A 21,021-nucleotide genomic window follows, 5' to 3' on the forward strand; every position below is an offset into this window, starting at 1 on the left:
AGTTTTACAACAGTATTCAGAAATGGATTATGGATCATATATTTAAATGTAAAACATCAGAAACATCCATCATCAAATGACTGTAAATAATGTTAACCCTACAATGGCTGCTGCCTTACCGTCCTAGCATTAATGTTACTCCATGCTGTTCCTTGGTATTTGTCCTGGTCTGCTGCCCGTTGTTTTTATCATTCAGTGTAACTTTCCAGTCAAAAACCCTCAGAATAATGTACACAATTATAGCACCTGTGTCATGTGATCCCAATGAATAAACCCCTGAAGTACCCAGAACACATTCATTCAATCTATCTGTCTATCTGACTATAATTCAGTAAGTTTTGACATTTTACAGTCTTTAACCGAAAATTACACCTGCGAAAGTTTTTAACATTCCAGTACAGCTGCTGTAAAATCCCTCTGTAACCTTCAAGCATACTGTGTGCTCTGGGTTTATTCACTGCCACTGTGTCTACCTTCATTATTATCCTTAACTATTTACAATCTGTGGTTCTCAGTTCAAGACAGAGACTTTTGATCAAATGTCACATAACCCTAAAATGTATTAAAAAGTGTTAATGCAGTGTTTCTCAAATTACAGTGATTCAGAAACAAGGAGAACAGACAGAGTGATGGGTGTGGGAAAGCCTGTTTTCCTCGGGGCGACTCGTTCTGTCTTCCAGTCTCACACCTTTAATTATTAATGTTACATTGACACACTGCATATTGAATGAAAGAAAGGTTATGAGTTACAGAAATATAAGGAATCCTGTCTAACAAGAGACAGTGATATGAAATTAATTAAAGCAGTGAACTTTGAAAACCTCTTTTACAAAGGGTCTGGCTGACACGTGCAGAAACCACAGGTGTGTTAGGCTGTAGATCTCTGGCTTGTTTTCTGTCATATTAGAAAAATATAATTAATTTTAATGACTGAAACATGCATGATGCATCGCTCAGCTAAATATGAACCATTGTTTTGAGCTTTATACTCACTTTACTTTCCTTCTTTATACTCCTGCTGTTACTGCTGCTGTCACAGAGATAATATGAATTCTTTTTTTGGTTCTGTTAAGTAGTTTGATTTGATTCTGCTCTTGTCACTTGTTTTGCAGCTTTTGTTGTCAACTTTATTTGATAAGAAGTGTGATTTTTCTTTTATCATTCAGTATATAATGTCCCAAAACCTAGCTCTGGATATTTAGTTGCTAAATGCACAGACAAATACAGTGAGACCATAAGAACCCACATCCCAGAGTCCTGTACCACAATTACTTGAATATTGAATGAGTTTTGTGTGGAAAAATCAGTACTCGCTCACTGCAAATGCAAAAAAATGACACAGTGTGGAATCTTTCTGTTTTAGGGGAACAGTGGAGGCACGCTTTGTTTATGTCTTCGTTTTGGGCATCCTCTTCACGGGCACCAAGGACCTGCTCCGATCCCAGATCATCACAGCAGATGCCAAACTGAAGAGCAGGGGATTGTGGGAGATTTACAGCGGCTTGGTTTTGTTGGTGTCGCTCTTGTTTCGTGCTCACAACCTGCCCGTGCTGTGCTGCTGCCTGTTGATCCAGACCCTCATGGCTCAGTTTGTCTTGAGGAAACTCCACTATGATGCAGCCCAGACCACCATCATTCACTACTGGTTTGGTCAGGCCTTCTTCTACTTTCAGGTAAAGAACAATAACAATGATTATATATATCAGTGGTAGCCTGTCTGTTTAATATGCTGTGCAGAGGAAGGTGTATTAATGAGTAACTGAACAGCAGGCTGAAAATCAGGGTTTTGCTGCCCTCTCTCTTTCAGCAGTGATGCTGGTTTTGATTGGGTGTGGTTAGAGGTGAGCTTTGTTGCACCTGTAACCACACCCAGCAGTGATGTCACAGGATCCTGGAGTACACCTGTACATCGCTGCAGCCAGGTGAAAGGTTAAACCACTGGAGGTCAGAAAAAACAAGATTTTCAGGGGCTGTTCAGTTACTCTTTTAGTAAATTACAATCTGTATGTTTTTAAACATCAAAGTTTGAGTTTGTTGATGTTTCAGTGACAGGAAAACCTCAAACTAACATTTCTCCACTGTGTTTTTAATGTAATTTACCAACTGTTTGGTATCTTCATAATAATAATGACAGTAAATGGGGCAGTGGGGAGCTCAGTGTGAGAGAAATGGGCTTGTGGCTGGTAGGTCACCAGGACACACCAGCTTAAATGTCAGTGCTAGCATGTTAGCGGTTAGCTCATCAGTTATAGTAGTTCACCAACAAAGCTTGTGAAAAATCACCAAGCATTTACCAGACAAATACTCAGCAAAGACTCGCAGATGAAATTTGACAGTTTCTGGTGTGACCAGGGCTGAAGTGTGTGAAACCCCTGACTGCTCCAGTGGAGCTGCTCAGTGACCTGCAGGTTAGACTGTGGTTGTACAGCTTCACTGGGCCTTGTATTGATTTTGTTTCTTCAAAGTAAGTTTTGCTCTTTCTTGATGATGGTAAGAAGAAAAATTGAATTATGCTCATTATATCCTTTATCTCTCTAGATTAAGCTCGATTCTAAATTTGCTCAATTACCAGTTTACAAACCACAGCCATTTCAAAAAGTGCAACACCCGTTGGTGCTGGCGCCACAAGGACAGAGGTGTGAAGCTGTGTATCAGAGCCAGAATCACCACGGCTCACATCAACAAAAGGAAGTTCACAGTGCAACAAAACCTAAGCAAGTCTTACTTGTCTGATTGTAAGAGACATCTCATTTAATGCTGTGACACAGAGTGTAGCCACGTTTGAGAAAGCTATCACCACTGATAAAGGGCACTGTAATAGGTGCCGTTCTGGGCAGAGGAAGTGTTTGTGTATAAATTATATTACTTTCATCCGGCACTGGCATGAAGGCCAACTGGACTAGTTGTTTCCTGTGGATGTGTTATGGTGTTATGGGCTATGAATGTTCCTAAAAGGCGGATGTGACACCTGCCGTTTGATTTAACCTCCACCCAAGACAGACATTTGTTTAGCAGCTATGTATTGTTGTCAACACAGAATTTCCACATGGCTAACAATTTAATAACCCTCATCACCTTTGGGTCATTAATATTGTGATGGGCCGGGGAATAGACCGCCACCAGTCAATTTTCAGTCTAACCGCCCAGGCATGTAATTATAGACCTTTGAGTAATAACGTTCTCGACGAAGCTGTAACCATAATGGATCTGTAAAGCTGCGACATATGTGATTTAAAATTGCTGCTCTGAAACAAAAACTAATGTCATGCAGAACAATCAAAATTATGTTGAATTAAAATCTAATCAGTGAGTACAGTAACAGCAGATCAGGGACCTCTGGGCTGCAAACTGATCAGAGTTGTAAGATATTACTGTGGGGTCTAGAAACAGTTGCTTTTTCTGTTTTGTTTTCAGAGGCTTTAGTATAAATATTGGCAGAAAGCTGTTGTTGTTTTCAAAGTGTCCTTGGTTTTTGGCAGCCAAACACACCAAAACACAAGAGGACTGTGGGAAATATTCCAGGTAACCTCACCTGCAGAAACATCGCTATTGTTACAAAAGGCTTTAAATCGTATCACATGATGAATTAACTGTCTCACAGGTGAGGTTTTGGCCGCCTGCATTCAGCTGTCTTGATGATTTGGAGTGATGGACGAGTCAGACTTTGCTGTGGATTTTCGGTGTATTTATCTCTGTCCCCAAAACCAGATGGTCAGTAAAGCAGCAAGGAGGGGTTTATTCTTCAGAAATGAGACAGTTTGTGCAAATGTTGCCACATGAGTAGGGACGAGTCACCCCGCAGGTATGAATTCAGCTCAGCAGCTTTCTGTAGAAAATAAATGAATCATCACAGGGATGGTTTCAGAGCTGAGAACTGAAAGGTGGACTCACATTTAACTAATCCGACAGACGTGACTTGCGATAAATGTACAAGTTGCAGCAGATATTTGAGCCATTTTAATGCACACGAAACTATTCAGGTTTTAAGTTGTGCTCATCAAACTAATTACAGACATCTGTAATCACACTTTCCCCAAAATAGAGGTGTGTGTGGAGTCATCTGTTACCCCTGATTTTTTTTTTCATGTTATATGCTCCTGCACTCCTGCAAAGAACCCTATAAGACCAACCTCGCTCTCTCACAGATGTTGTGACAATCAATTTTGTCAGAAATTCATACATAAAACATTTCTTTCTCTCCTGGTTTTTCAGAAGTGATAGATTTGTTGAAGGTGCAGAATGTTATTTGAAAGATCACAGCTTGATTTCTGCAAGAAAGCAAGTAGAAAACATCCATATGCACCCTCCAGCCGGCTCACTGATAGTCTCTGTCTGTTTGTTTAAAATGGAACCAGCTGTTAATGTTCCCTTCCTCTGTGATCAGGGATGTGTGCACAGAAGGGAAACAAACAGTCACTTGATGTGTTGCTGCTTATGGATCATCATTGCTTTCAGATTTAACAAGAAAACCATCCTTGATCTCTGCTGATGCCCAGAGATATTTTTTTTCCCCTGGTGTATGTGCATGTATAGGGTACAACATAAATGCAGCAGGTAATTATCACTTGTTATGCACAAGGAAAGTGAATCTGTTAAGTGAAACACTCACAAAATGAAATACTAATGAGCCAATTTGAACCTAATAGGAAAAGATCTCAATGTGCCTTCCAGAAATCAGATCAAGTTTAAACACAAATGACGCTGTCCGAGTATTCTTTGAACTAAATACAATCAGGTTGTTACAAAGGTGAGACTATAAAATTGCTTAGACACCTGATCTGCACTAACCAAGAGCTGACAAAGGAGGTAAGTACAAGTGCAGACCATATTACATATTTTAGTATTTTTCAGTTTAAATATAATGACTATAATGACTCTCACATGCAGGTTGAGCTTGTAATGAAACAACTACTTAAAAATCTCTAACATATATTTCAATGTTATGGAACGTTTCTTCATTTTGTCAAACTCTTTTTTAGTTTTTAGTTTTTTTGCACCATTTTATTACATTTGAACTGAGGCTTATTTTCCTTGTGAATATATCCAAAATACACTTACACTTACAGAACCATATACCCTTTATATTGTGGCTATAAATCCCGATTGCTTTGCAGTGATAAAATCTTCTAAAAGCTTCAGATAGAACTTCTGAACAAGAAAGAATACAATAAAACAAGGTTAGAAAAGTTTAATATTTTCAGTTTACTGCAGGCATGTTTGGTTTGCTCCACAAATACTGGAAATCAGTGTTTAAATAAACCAGAAATATGCAGTTTTCTTAAAAAACAGAATGTGTGTGTGCACACATGCACAGTAGCCTGAGCAGCTTTAACAAGAGTCCAGCTCCAGACAGAAAGCTGTGTGTGCTGCTCTGGTCAGGGACTGGAAAACACAAACAACTGGGCCGCTGGGAAGTCGCCAGAAGCTCAAAGTAATGATGATAAAGCAAAGGACCAGTTCTTTAGAGCTCTGAAATGCTTACAAAGCTTCACCCACAGATCTCTGTGTACTCTTTTTTTTCTGTATACAGGATAAAGTTAAAGTAAAATCTCTGTGCTCCTGGAGATGCTAAAATAAGATTTCTTTCTGCTCCTGCAGGGAAATTCCAACAACATTGCCACCGTTGACATTTCAGTCGGCTTCATTGGACTGGAAAGCTACGTAGAGGCACCTGCCATCTTCTTAACAGCCCTCAACACTTACGCAGGGCCCCTGCTCTGGGCGTGCCACCTCGTCTGCTACCTCAGCTCAGAGAGAGAGAGGTAAGTGTCAGTTTAAAAGTCACTCTGTGACAGTGACGTCCAACTAGGGTGTAAACATCCTGGTTCCCCGGTAGTTTCCTGGAGAAAGTTCAACTTCTCATCTCAACTAACTAAAATTATTATTTCATTAAAAATACATCCGTGTGTTTTAAGGAGAGAAAAAAAAAATCAAAATAGGATTAGAAATTGGTGCTATGCTGATCTTTACTTCTGCATTTACAAGAACCAGTGAGCTGCCCATCAGCCTGAGTCTGAAAAATGAAATCGTTAGCTGTAAGTACTGGAGAAATGGTTGAAATAATCATCCTAGCTAAAAGAAACAGATTAACAGTTTAAATAATGAGGTAAAAGTCATAGACATGGTTGAAATGTCCAGCTTCTGTCACTCCAAGTATTAGTATCAATTCCATCTTGATCAAGGCGACCTGAGCTGAGTGTTAATTCAAACACTCTGCTCTCTTTTACTTTGGTTTCAGACCATCTGTGGCAGCACATCCACACAGCATCATCACTATGCAATGACTTTTGAGTGTTGTTTATATATGTTTTTATGCTGTGTCGGTCTGAATTCTCTCTGTGTGGACTGTACAGGTGCAGAAAAATATTCTGTTAATTGGTCTGCTCATGGCAACAGGGAGATTTGCTTGCAGGGTATCAAACAAGCATGTAAACAGCTTATCCCGCATAAAGCCATAACTGGATATAGGCCAGTAGCTGGGTTGTTGCATGTGTGTGAATGTAGCCAATGGCTACAGCTTCGCCTCAGCATGAGGCCCCTGCACAGTACTGAGTGATGAGGTCTGTGGCTGGGCAGCAGCTGCCCTGCTGATAGAGCCAAAGCTAAAATGCTCTTTTAATGTAGACAAAGGATGGTATTTGTATAAAAAGAGTTTTTTTGAACCTTCCTCTGTTGTTTAAATGCCAGTAACAGAAATTTGAGGATATATCGAAGGCTGTAGCCTTGTGATAAAAAGTCATTACTTTATGTAAAAAAAAAAAAAAAGTTTTAATTTTGTCAGCACAAAGGTCCCGTAGAAATTAGACTGCAGAGGGTGTATATGTATCCATGAATGATTTAGATTCTTAATAATCTTTGATCCCACATTTAAATACGATGTTTTAAACATTTCAGGAGCTCAGACAGTCTCTGATTAAAAAGTTCTACTCATCTTAAATTTTTGTGCTGCCAGAGGCAGAGCCTGGGGATGACAAAGTTGATCCATTCACCCATCCAACATTCTGGTCCAGAATGGCTCCTGTCTGGCTTTCCATGAAATTGGACGTGGACATTAAAGGTCCTCAGAGAATGACACTGTGATATTGGTGACCAAGACATTGCTGAAAATTTTTTACCCTCAGCACCCCAAAAATTTCTACTTTTACACAGAAAGAACAAAATTTACTCAACATTCATGGCTCCCGGGTGATTATAATGACCTCCATCATCTTTCCTGTAGCACCGTACTCAGGGAAACTAAACCCACGAAGAGGGAGCGGGATTCAAATTCAAAGTAAAGCCTCACTGAGATTCTCGCTACACCACAGCGAGCCAGGCAAAGCTGTGGCGTAACATTCATCTTCTACTAGAAGAAGCAAAAGTGCTTGTGAGAAGCAGTAAAGAGAAGAAGGATCTAAAATACAGTAACGAAGAATCACTTTGCAGTAACCAGTGACAACATGACACCTGAGATGTGTTGGGTGTGTAAGTTCAAACTGCTGCCTAAAACCTTACTTCTCAAACACTAAATTCAGACACATCACCTGCATTGATCTGTTTCACGTGTGAACCTAAAGTGCAGCGACAGAGCAGGCGGGCTGTAAATTGCATTTAGACCGACAGCACCATTGATCCACCCGCAAACGGCTGCTAATGGGGCACGATGGTGGTGCCTGGCTGCCTCGCCACACTCGCTGTGGTTTTACCCTCTGAATAGCCAAATCGGCAGGATGTTGTTTGGTCTGCCAATCACTTTGACATTATTGGCTGAAGTGAACAGTGCAGCCTCTAGAGGCCACTGCAGGGACTTCAGCCTTGATGCCGTTCAGGTTAATATCACATGAAATCCAGCTTGTAAACATTACGTACTGCATTACAGTGCTGGACACATAATCGTCTTTCATTGCTGATATAACTCATAGCATGTTGCTTTCCACAGACACCCCACCTGTAAAATGCACGCAGAGACGCTGTGACAGATGTGAGTGTAGGGCAGTCTCATGCAGAGTACAGTAACTCATTTAAAATTCACTCTGCACCATCAGCAGCTCAACCACCAGGCAAGTACTGGAAATGGGCTTTGATCAATAGCTGTTCAACGGGTTTCCCCAGACACTGTCAGACTCCACTTAAAGCAATGCCATGATTTGAGGAGAGTGTTTTCGTTGTTTTAGTCCACATAATCACTGTAGACCTTCACAACGGGGTTAATCAGGGGAGACGCATCACAGCTTTAGTGCCATCATTAAAACTGTCTCTGAAGTCACATATTCTGACAAATACAAGCAGCAAAAAGAATATTCAGGTCATTCTGTTTACTATATGTGTACCTTGTACTTGATTTCCAATAAGCTCTTTGAACTTACCTTTGTTGAGAGCATGAGTGACTCCACAGAGTTGGTCTTTGTTGATCTTTTGTGCAGCCTGCTGCTTCGTGAGCTCAGGAGTGAGACTGTTTACTGAAATACAGCATACTGAAGGACACAGTCACTGCTTCATTCATCCTTCATTTTGCACTTTATACACATTTATTACAGAGAAAATATTCACAAAGAGAAAAGCTGCTTTTTTTCTCTGAGTTACTCACATGTGCTTCTTTCTTCTACTATCAGAGTTTCACTTTTCTAACCACACACTTCGGATGAATGGCATCAAGCTAAAGGAACGCTAAGCCTCTTTGTCACCTCGTTCATTTATATAACTGTGAATTAGAGAAGATGTCAAAGATGTGGCACTTCTTCTCCTCTGAGAGAATTAAGTTGCTGGCAAGATTTTGCAGACAGACTGTTTACCCTGGTAACCCACCTGAGAGGTTGCACATGAATGTTTTAGTAATTCTTTGAGGTAGGACGCAGAAATAAACCTAAGCTGTGTTAAAAACAGCAGCTCTGTGGAAGGAGCCGTTTGCTGAAGAGCTTACCTTTTATGTTGATTCACAGTGTAGTGTAGATTTGTTTTTTTTGTTTATGTTTTATTTTGTTTTGTTTTTTTTACAGCCATGCCATCATACCATTTTTCATCTAAGTTACCATGACTATACACTCACCAACTTCATTTCTCTTCATCTGAGTCCATTAGGGCAACAAAACCGACCAGACAAGTCCCAGTTTAATCATATTTTTTTGTAGCCATTATTTGAACACACACACACACATAAAAAAAACAGTTGATATGAAAACTCTCTGTTGGAAATATCATCAGAACTCGCAGGGTTATGTCCTGGTTCAACATTTACCTGCTGGTCTTATTCTGTTCATGCACGCCAGGAGTTTTGGCACTGAATTATAAAGTATGTTCACCCTCGTTTTTGAAGTGATTCATGTGGTTGTGTTAAACTGGGGAAGTGTTTAAAATATCTGATCTAATGGATAATCTGATCACGTGGATTCTGCTGCAGCATCTGTTTGTAAAATCATCACTAAGCTTGTGTGTGTAGCTCTTCTTATGTTCTCAGTAATTACCAACAAATTTCACACTAGTGACCAACTAAGTCGTGTTTCACCACTAAAACTAAAGACATGACTTGGCGAGTAGAGTCATAAGTGAATTGGTTGCTAGGAAACATCAGCAGCGCTGTCCAGTTTGAGGCAATCGACTTTGTGAACACGAGGTCAAAAAAATTGCAGTTTTCGAGGGTCGAGCTTAATATTAAACTGAACTGTCAGTCCTTTGACTTTGGTTTGTTTATAAGTGCACACGCTGAGAAATATATGTGTATCAGAGTTAACAGTATTCCTACACATGTTGGAATTTGTGTGCTTTTTTTGTGAAATGTTATTTAAAATCTTCCTGGTTTACATCATTATTTAAACAGGATTTTATCGAGTGTCAGATCAGATTTGTCAGCCATGTTCTGTATTATCTCTTAACAATCGGAAGCTTTGTTAAGTAAGTAAACTCTTACATTATAACTAGGTTAGAGAAGAGGTGGTTCAGCTATTCCCTGACCACTTGTGTTGCTTTTCATAAAAGACTCATGTAACGTAACTGGTGGGTAAAAGGTTAAAATGTTTTTATGAAAAAGGATGTTGTTTTAAGTCCATAAAACCAAGACCAAGCTCATAAAAACTGAACTTTTCCTTTGGGAGAAAATCTCTGACTCTTTTCACACAGGTACTTTAATATCATTTAATCAGATCTTATCAAATCATTTCTGCCTCCCAGACTCAGGACAGTGTAGCAACAATAGCTCTTACACCTTTACACCTTTACTTTTCTCTATTGCCCACTCCATTAAAAAAAAAAAAAAAATTATTGTATTATTGATTATTGGTCACTGTTTGATTACATTCCTCACCAACACTGGTGCGTATGTGTATATCTCCATGGAAGTTAACTGGCCCTTTGGTTGCATTTCCACCTCCAAACTGGACTACTTCCCACGTCTCCTACTTCATCAGCTTGCCTTCTCTTGTCTTGAGAAAAGGCTTGAAGTTCTTCCCCCTCAGCTGGGACTCTGCCTGTTTGAATGGACCAAGTCCCTGTACTAATTTACGCATGTGTCTCACTGCGTCAGAGATGAAGTGTACACATACACAACTCTTTGTGTGTCCCCATGTGCTTGGTTTTTACATCATCATCTCCTAATCTCCTCGCTGCATCCCTCCTCCCATCATGCGGGTTTTAAAGTCGTTTACTTCTTTATCAGAATTTTCCAGCAATTTGTGTTATTGTGAGAAGATAATTGGATCAGACTCTCGGGTACATGCGTGAGGTAAAATCTCCAAAATGTGAAAATGTGGCCTTCTCTGTGAATCATCAAAAACAATCTGAATCAGCACCATCACGTTTCATTTAGAAGACATAAATCGTCTCAGCTGACCTCGGTTCACATGTAAACTTTTGCTTGTGTTGCTGAACAGGAAGTTTTCCTGTTATTCACAGCACAGAGTCGCCTGCCTTGCTCTCTGCAGTGCTTTCCTCCTCTCTGATGAACCCTTTTCCTCTCTGCAGGAGCCCGGTTGCAGTCGGCCATGGTTGCTACTGTTTGGCCCTGCTGAGGTCTGTGCCAGCTGCAGCCTACATTGTGCTGGTAACTGTTCTTCGCTACCATCTCTTCATATGGAGCGTCTTTTCACCAAAATTACTGTACGAGTCCATGCACCTGCTGCTGACTGCAGGGGTCTGTCTCTTCTTCAACACCATGGAGCAAAGCCACAGCTCCAGTAAGTCGTAGGCAGCCAGAGACGCAGAGCTCTCATTAAGGAATTCAGATAAGTCAGAGGGTCGGACGCAGTCTCTTAACTCTGTGTGTAAGAAACACAAAGACTGACACTACAATATGCTTGTCATCAGTGCGTAGTACACTGACCTGCTCACAGTGTGTGAATAGATGCTTCGTAATGACTCTGTACATCTGGTTTGCAAAAACACTTTGAAAATGCATTAACAGTGTATTTTTGTGGGCAGTTTATTTAGTATTTTGCTGTTTCCAAGGAGAAAATGTTTGCAGGGGAATAAACATGGAATGCTGTAAAGAAACTTTTTGAGGGAGAATAACTTTAACATACACATATTGTATAATACCTCAGGGACTGGTGTGCAGTGCTACATAGACTCCATGGGTAATTTAATGTAGCTTTATTTTTACAGGGGAAAACAACGTGTTTAAGTTGAACAGAGTGTAAACGTGTGATGTTTGGGTGCTTACAGAGCTGAGCTCTTTAGATGACAGTCATTTTATAGGTCACCAAACTCAAAATGCTTTTTGCCACAGCAGGAAAAGCACAGGTGTAAATAATAGAATGAAAAATGGCCGAATTCCATTTAGCTGCTTCAGTTTCAGGGTCCTGGTTTTGCGCACGCTGCTCACGGTCACACTTTCATGGCTTACTGGGGCACTTGAATACAACAGAGCCATTGTTAATGTGAACACCTGTGATTTTCCTGCTGTGAAAAAGACCTATTGACTAATCATAAAGGTTTATGTTGTTCTGGATTGAACACACTTTCAGGCACAAACACCTAACAGAAGTGTGAAGGGGATGTCAGCTACAGTCTGGACCTGTTCATTCTGTCCAAGGACGACCTGATGTCCAAGTCCAAGAGACTTCATCTTCATTTCACGGTGTCTGTTTAGATGCATTAAGTTCAGGGCTGGACAATAAACCACATTTATCAAAAAAAAAAAAAACATTATTAATCTCAAATTGGCCTAAATTTATTCGTAACTCAATTTTCAACAAATGGATATTTAGATTTCCATGTAGTTTACTCTGTGACTGAGAAAAGGAAGTATCATGGTATGTTAAAAGGTTTATGTTATAAGTTGTGGCACATGTTCACAGCTCTAACTCACATTTTACTCATTCAGTAGCAATTTCAGAGTCTTGGCAAACATTTCTACTTCATATGTCAGCTAGAGGTGTGAGGCCCATTATAGAGAAAGGAAAAAAGGAAAATCACAAATACTGAGCTCAGTGTTATAAACGGTCATCATTCATCTACAACAGCTTTTTGAAGATGTGAATTGATTAAGAACACTTTCCTCTTTTTTTAATCTCATACATTGTTCAGTAGGAGATATAGTCTGAAAAAATACATTTTCTAGTTGGATGACCTTAAGTTTCTGCTGAAGGAGCATAATCCCCTTTTTTTTGTTCGCTCTCCTTATCCAGCTGTTTCCTCCTGAGTATATGTTACAATTTTCAATGTGTAGGTCATACAACTTCCAGACTCTGGCAGATTTATCTGACTTATAAACTTCTTTAACTTCTACTCTGTTCCTTCAGTATCACTGAGAATACTACCAAAGTAAAGTTGGCAAGCTGGCGGTCATCCAAAGCAATAAGAGTATGGAACCAAAAGAGCAAACCATGCGTTGCTGTCCAAGTACTTGTGGAGTACACAAGTATAGTATCTCACTGAGAGCTTGGACTCAGAAAATGGAAATATCCAAACTGCAGTTACAGTGAGTGAGGACTGATGTCCAGGTTTCATCGAACCTTTCAATGTCACAAACTCACCGCTTCTGTAACATAAACTCATCATGTTTGTTCGTGTAATTTGACCCATAAAAATGTTCCCGCCTCCCGTACGCAGGACTGCAGTCTTTTATAATAAAGTAAGAGCAAAGATTTCCGTTTCAGCAGGTATCTTGTTGAGTTATGGCCGTGTGTGATGTCAGTAAACAGCTGTGACTACTTCAAAGCTCCTTGCTGATTATAACCTGACAGTTCTTACATCATTATCCTTTGAGATTTGTCCAGAAAAAAAAAAAAAAAGCAAGTTTAAAGATTTGGTGTTAAAGCCGCAGTGTGCAACTTTTCACCTCCAGGCAGTAAAATGAATTGTAAGTTCCCGCCCCAACACTTGTCACTCACCTTGATGAGCTGTCTGCCTTGAAACAGCATCTCGCCCGCAGCTAAGATCACTGACATCCCCCAAGTCACCACAGGCGTTGGAGAAGCAGATGCCAAACTGAGAAAGGAGGGGGAAAAAAACCCCAGCAATGCTGATGTTCAGTGTTTTTTTTTTTTTTTTTTTTTAATAGATTTCGTCTGATGCAAGTCGAACATCTCTCGTTTTTATTTTGCTGCCGTCGCAGTTGTCGCTGTGACTCACCTTGACAGCGACAGAGACCTGAACGCTGACTACTCCCACAGAGAATGGAATTTAAATGTCCTGAACATCATTGAAAAGTCAGACAAACAAGAGGATTTACATTTGAATAGACAGGGTCACTGACAGACATACACTGCATATGGATCACAGCAGGTTAGCTGGTTTGCATCAGAAGCGGGACACATTTAGCTTTGAGGTATCCAGGCTCAAAGCTGAATTGATCCTTTTCTAAATTGGCAGCATGCTGTTGTCAAGTGCCTTTCCTCTCTTCAGCTGAATTCAGAGACCCGCACAGACTTCAATCAAAGGCTGATGGAAATAGTTTATGAAGCAGATAACAGTCGACATCACTCATGAGGATTGTTCTGTCAGTGTTCAGTATGCTTCATATCACTTTGCTTAGCTAACGACCATCATAATGTCTTTGCAAACTGATATCTTTAAAAGAATAGTTTGACATTTTCCAGGCAAACAGAAGAGGGTCCATGGAGTAACTGTGTGTCCCCCAGAAACTACAACTTGTTGTTTATACATTCTTGTTTTTGTTCTGATTATGTAAGCTGTAGCTTGGTTGATTGTTTCCCCCCTGCTTCCAGCCTTTATGCTAAGCTAAGCTAACCATTTCCTGGCTGTAGCGTCATATTCACAGTACAGACATGAGAGTGGCATTGATCTTCTCATCTAACTCAACTGCTAAAACTGTGTGGCTGCTGTGTTTACAAACACAACTCAATATGTTTGTATGTTTCATTTCCTGCTATGTTTTTATTTCTCCCGTGATTGTAATTTCTGAAGGTGATTTAAGATCCATTTTCTGTGATGGAGATGGGTTTAATGTTCTGAGAGATGAAAATGAATGTAGCTGGTGTTGTTGGTGAACTGCTCAGGGGTTTTTTACAGTGGATGAGGATGAATTATGTCTGATAGAGCTGCATCCCCTGCATCTCATCAGATACCTTGTGCTAAAGTGAAAACCTGTAACACCACTTTACTTGTATGGAGTCAGAGAAACTCCTGTCGTAGACACTGAGTTTGATTATATCATTACAGTGGTCATTTTTCTTATAGTTCTGGCAGCAGATCTGCTGCCAGCGGCCAGCACTGTGATTAGATTTTCTATGGGCTTTCTGTTGATTAAGTTTCTATAGGGGGCATTTCCTTTTCTTTTTTTTTTTGTCTATTCTTTCCATCATGCTGGTCTTTTCATTCTAAACAAACCAGAAATGTTTTTTTTAAGCTGTTTTATTTTTTCCCTAAACCTCGTGGATCCTGTGTAAAACATGTCTGCACTGGTGCAAGAAGAAGCCTCAGAGCAGCTTCTCACAAATCTGATGGGACAACACTTTCTGTGTGAAATCATTCCTCTGTATCCAAATACCCAACCGCCCATGAAATGGATCAGAATAATTGTAGTTTCCACATGGCTGAAAGTTCTTTAGCGGGCGTTAGCAACACAGTTATGCATCACCTGAAAAGTGGACTGCTGTTTGTGTATTTATTTGCACCTGTTTGTAGAAATCACATTCACATTGTTGTATGATCCTTCAGATTTACATCCTACTTGTTGTTTTTGTGTAGTTTTTAATAACTATGCAAATCATCCTGTTTACTAAACGTGCATGTGCATTTTTTTCCTGATTCTTCTCACATGTGTTGAACTTGATGAAATCACCCTGAAGTTGAAATGAATGATTTCTTTTCTTTCTTTCTTTTTTTTTTTTAAGCTACTTCTCATTTCTATATGTTCTCGTTCAGTTTTTGGGTTTTGGCTTCTTTGTGTTTCTTGTAAAGTCCTGCAACAAATGTGAAATGAAAGAAAGGTGACAGATGACTATTTACCAAAATCTTTTTTTTTTTTAATCAAGAGTCACTCTTGCATTATTTATGATCCTAACCATGAAATAAATGGTTTACTCTATTGTATAATTTTCTGTTTCTGTGTGACTTTATCAGCTGTAAAGACTTTGAGGAAGCACTTTCAGAGCCTGATTTTGGTTGAACCTTTACACCTCAGTAAGAATTCATGTGCAGTCCTCCAGTAATATTAGTGATTAGCTGCCCATTAAATTGTCTTTCAGCTCGGTGTAGCCTGGGTGGAGACCATCTGTCCGCAGGCCTGGCCTGCTCTGGAGGATGGATTACATATGAAGCACTTTCAACACTGGAGTTTCTCCTGTCAAAGTTTCCTACTGACTTAGTAAAACTGGACGAGAAACCATCTGTGAAAGTGCACCTAGCGTATCTCCACGTACGGTGTAGTAGTAGGAGGATGATAATTCAGTAATCATCCTTCTATCTGCCATCCACCCACTAAATGATTATTTTATGCCTTCAGGAGCTGGACTTCAGTGCCATCATTAAAGGAGCGACACATTTCGTGCTGTGCTCACTTCTGAGTGGGAGTCACTCTTAAAATCTCCAAAGTGGTGATGCACTGAAGATGTATTATTGCCCTGAAATCAGAAATGTTGCAGACAAAAAGCTGAATTCAATTAGTTTTTAATGCTTGTTCAGAAGCAACAATGTCCATAAATGAAGATATCTGCCAGCATCCACATTTCACCCAAACTGGCACAAGTGTGTGTTTTATAATGTTCAGTACATTGTTGTTGTTGTTTTAATTTATTTTCCAGCACAACAAATGTTACTGTGAACAAAGTTTTGTGACTAAATTCAAACACTGTTCTCATGGTGCCTGTTCGCGCTGGTATTTTCTCCTGTGTTGTTTTAAAGTCTTTTCTCTTTTCATGTAACATGTATCCTTATGTTACACACAGCATCCATCCATTCATCCATTTTCCACCTCTCATCCAGTTCCAGGTCACGACGACAACCTTCTTCTTGACCGTGTCCTCCAGCTCCTCTGGGAGATCCTGAGTGTTTACAGGCTAAAAGTGATGTGTAATCTCTCCAGCAGGTTCTGGCTCTGCCTCTGGGTCTCCTCCCAGGTGACATCCTGACCAGATCTCCAGACCACCGCAACTTGCTCCTTTCATTGCAAAGTTGTAGCCAGTTGTCACCAAACAGGACATACTTCACTCTCCACGCACGAGTCTGGGCTAAACCCGGCTTCCTGAGGCATCTGATGGTTTGCCAGATCTGATTAACCAAAAGTCATTTTCACTGGATTCAGCAAACTCAACCCACACTTTTTGTTTCTTCTGTGGCCACAGAGGCTGCAGTTCTCTTGGACTGCCAGTGCCTGTCAGCTGATTCAAGAGTTTATTGGGCTAACGAAGCCCAAGTGAGCTTGTCTTGACAGCTTCCTCCACCAGAGGGTTTTTGTGTTGCCATCACAGATGAACCTTTTGGCCACAGCACTGAGTAACTGCCTCAACAATAGAGGCTTTAACATGACCCACTCAGACTTTTTTTTTGGCCTAAGGTGCTCTGGTACCAGGAACACCTCAAGCTGAAACGTAGAGCTCCAGTACAACTGCTCAGGCTCAGATGAGGCAGCTCATTCCTCCCAGTCCCAGCTTTCCAACAGAGCATGGAGTCCTCAGGCAGTGAAGGACCCGAAACAGACTCCATAGGGGCCAGCAGCTCTTAGCTTTTAGCAGTCCTCCTCTCTGAGACCTGCATCCATATGGAGGTGACACACTTTCTCTGAGCACTGTAGCACCCCCCGACCCTGGACACCAAAGTGTCCAGACCCTATCCAAGAGTCTGGTTTCAGAGCTGATGCTGTGGGATCGCATTGATGGAATTTCTGTCTTCAGTCAACTAAAGGTAAACAATCATCTTTTTTTCCACTGTTGTAGACCACTAATCTAAAACTAGTTTGCCCTCATTATAATGTCTATGGTGATCTTGTTTTCAACCTGCTACAATCAATATTTTTATATTAAGGGATTCAGTGACTGCGTAATGTTAAAGAGTCGCTCATAGTCATGAACCTACAGAGAAATCACCTGACTCTGCAGTTCCCCTCAGCTCTGTGGAGCATTTTTTTTTTATTATTGTTTTGGTTTTAAGGCCTTTAATTTTATTGTTTTGGCTCAGGTCCACAGCTCTCATCATTTTCATTTTCATTTTCATTTCCAGTTGCAGCAGGCAGCTGTTTTGTGTTTAATCAGACAAACCCACTGTACACTACACACCCAGCACTAAAGTTAGCAGCTAAGTTAGCATTTAGCAGCTAAAGAGCCAAATGTTCCCTCAGGACTTGGTAGGAACCAAACCTGAGTTAAAATCAATCCAATTAAATGATAAATATAAAGCTTTTCCTCATGTGACCAAAAAACTCTGTTAATGCAGGTTGAAGCGAAGCTAATAAATTGAAGTCATAGTAGATCAATATTGAAAGGAAATAAAAGAAATATATAGAAATATATTTTTTGCTCTTGTGAAGAAATGCAAAATGTGTGAAGTGACAGTTTCTCCTTTTGCAGTGTGATGTGTCTGTGAATCATCCGGCACATGTGTTAATGTGCAAGTGAAAGGGCATAAATCATGCCGTCATAAATCAGTAAACATTTCATGCCCGCTCAGCGTGTATGCTGCTGGAATACATACATGAAACTCAGTGATTGGTATATTCTCCTTATATATCTGTCATGCGAATTAAGGACTAACCATGTCTAGCCATCCAGCAGAAAACACAGAACTAATTTAAGAAGTGGAGTGGAGAACTAAATTGGAATTGTGTCTTTGAGTTGGAGCTTTCCCTGTGATCGCGACCTTACCTCAGCTACAGCGCTCCACACTTTTGATGCTCCAGGAGTTGTCTGCTAAGTGGCAGATGGCGGTGAGCCAAAGAGGTTATTGCAAGTTTAGAGCTGGCTCCCTCTGAAAACACCAGCCTCTGCAGGAGCTATTGATTGACACGCGCCTCACTCTGTGGCTGCAGACGCTGCCAGGGTTCCCCTTCTCCCCTCAATGCATCTCTGTTCCAAGCCTCTTAGAGGAATCCAGCTCACTAAAACTCTGCTCAGTTGTTAAGAAGCCTGGAGGGGGAAACACTTGCTGTTTGCGTAACACAACTACTGGCTTGACTGACACAGCCGAGGAGAAACTGCTCGTTAACCCACCGTGAACCATATTTGACCATCTGAGTCGAGATCCTTTCACTGATGAATGCATTAGATCAGACTTCTCAAGATTTGTTTGTGTGTCCAAGTCACAGTAAAAATGTGAATGTGACTCTGACCTAAAAAAAAAAACGAAAAGTTTGAGTACTTTTGCTGCACTTTAAATGTCGGGATGTGTCGAGAACACTTTCTGGGACTTATATAATCACTCCACATTCAGAATAATGTAGCAGTGGTACTCTCAGAGAAGTTTTAGCTGAGAAATGCGACACTCAGCAATTCCATTAACAATATAATTTTCAGTATGAAGGAAGCTGATGAACAAACTATCCGGGAGTTAGCCGTGATACAAAATACCTTGCTGGCAAATGGTGCTCATTAGTTGGCAGACAAATGGAACAAACAGACATCTGGTGCTGAGAGTTTGGTTCAAACTGAGTATAAAAGATAATTAAACAGCAACATTGAGGAAAGGCATTCATTAAGTATTAATTCAGGAGGCCGCCATGTGAGATGAGTCGATTCTAATCTACAAATCCAGCTGCAGGTCGGTGCTGGTAGAAGCCCGGTTGGTTATTAAAAGGCTGTTAAGGTATCCACAACCCTCATCGACCTCTTCTGGGCAACCAGTATTCAACATTTTCTTCTCAAGGTCTGTCCATCCTCAGTGAGGGGCATTTTTAAATCAGGAGATGTTACTGTAGGTAGGGAGGCTTCACTGCAACACAAACTACAGGATGAAATATAGCCAGAGAGCTCAGCACCTGGCAAAGGAATCACTAAATCACCAGTACTGATCGAACCAACCTCCTGCAGTATCAGCTGGTGCACTCGGGTTGAAAAGCTGTATTCACTGCCCCTTGAACTGCTTCATCCGAGTCTCGGAAACTATCTTTAACATAGGCATTAGAGGTCCTTACTGACTTTGGAGACAGCAGCAGCTTGAAAAAGCAATCCCAACTCAAGGTCCACTTCTCCTGAAGATTTCAACATAATCATGTGGTCTTCATCAGTGGGTGGAGTTTGTTCAGTGGAGATGGATCTGTTGACTTCTGTTGACTGTTGATCTTTTTTTTTTTTTTTTTTTTTTTACAGATCATCATCAGCAGATGAAGACTACGTTAAATGGTTGAAAGCTTAAAAAAAAAAAAAGCTAGTAGGTGGACCTTGAGTCTAACTACTATTTCCAAGGTCAAGAATGAACTTTTAGATTAATTATTTAAGTTCTTTAAAAACAAAAAAAACAAAAAAAAAAACAAGCCAAACTCTTTCTTCACTGATACTGATTCTGATGCTTGTCTCTGTAAACTGATCATCTTTGTGTTTTGTATTATTGACCAACCTTTGGTTTCAGGTACTTGAGATGCACATTTTAACTATTTCCTGACATGTTACAGATGAAATAATTGATCCATTAATGACAAAAGTAATAATCAGAAAAATAATTCATCAAAATAATGATTTTTTGCAGCCTGAGAAATCTTACCAGCGACTGAGCTCAAGCATCAGTATGAACACACAGTAAACAGGTCTGCAGCTAAATGTTTTTGAAGCCTCTGCAATGGTGATTTTCTGTAACATTTCTTGTTGTGTAGTTCATTCTGCATTCAGTCATGATGAAGGCTCGAACACTGTTGCTCCTGGTAACAAAAAAAAAAAAGTGAAAATGAGAAACTTTAGAATTCTTCAAAGACGTTATATAGAAGAGCTGAGCTTTTGAGAAACTGGCCCAGGCGAGTCTAATGGTTTGGAAGCTCACACACAGGTAATGAACCACATATTTGTCAGGAAAAGCCCAGTGTTGGCTTTTAAAAGCCACTGGAGTTTTTCCAGACACAACTTTCCCTGGCAGCTGCACAGAAACAAATGGATATGTGTCTAATGAAAGGCTTTTAGGGGGTATTGATTTTTTTTCCATAAGTACGGCCGGCAGTTTCGTCCTTGACATACATTCTGACAAGTATGCAGATGGAAGGAAAAAAAATGTAATGCAAGAGATGTGTGTGTGTGAACCCTTTGCGCCTGTGCTTCTTTCAGGAGCTCATCCATTATTTTCTCTGAGTGAGCGGCAACAGAAGTGGCACTACAGCGTTTAAAAAGTTATTACACACGTTAATGAGCTAATTGTCAAACCAAGTCTCGAGTAGCACCAAAGACATTTTTGAACTCACTTCCTTGCCTCAGGGCTCGCCCCGGCTGCACGCTCCTGTCCACGAACATCATTCATCCAAATATCTGCAGTGTAATCACTTGTGCAGAAACCCTCTCTTATATTCCTCGCAGTGAGGAACTTTGAGATGCAAGTCAGCAGTTTTTGCTTTGTGTGACCAGGACCGGAGCCTGTCATTACACTAATGCAGCACTGCTATCCAACAAAGAATCTGCCACCAGGGGAAAAAAAAAAAAAAAAACCCACAGACCGCAGAGAACACAGATCTTAAGGTAA

At 40.4% G+C, this 21,021-nt stretch overlaps 1 protein-coding gene across 2 annotated transcripts in view; it reads left to right on the top strand.

The window, feature by feature from the left end:
* pigg (phosphatidylinositol glycan anchor biosynthesis class G) overlaps positions 1–13,413 on the top strand; it is a 52,422-nt gene extending 39,009 nt beyond the window's left edge. For both annotated transcript variants that reach the window (XM_041048546.1, XM_041048547.1), the window contains 3 exons: positions 1,364–1,673; positions 5,599–5,762; positions 10,933–13,413. In XM_041048546.1, coding sequence (XP_040904480.1) covers positions 1,364–1,673; positions 5,599–5,762; positions 10,933–11,155 — 697 coding nt within the window. In that variant the 3' untranslated portion in view covers positions 11,156–13,413. The remainder of the gene's footprint in view (positions 1–1,363; positions 1,674–5,598; positions 5,763–10,932) is intronic.
* The last annotated feature ends 7,608 nt before the right edge of the window (positions 13,414–21,021 follow it).

Source organism: Toxotes jaculatrix, chromosome 10 (assembly GCF_017976425.1).
Source record: "Toxotes jaculatrix isolate fToxJac2 chromosome 10, fToxJac2.pri, whole genome shotgun sequence".
Classification (NCBI taxonomy): Eukaryota; Metazoa; Chordata; class Actinopteri; family Toxotidae; genus Toxotes; species Toxotes jaculatrix.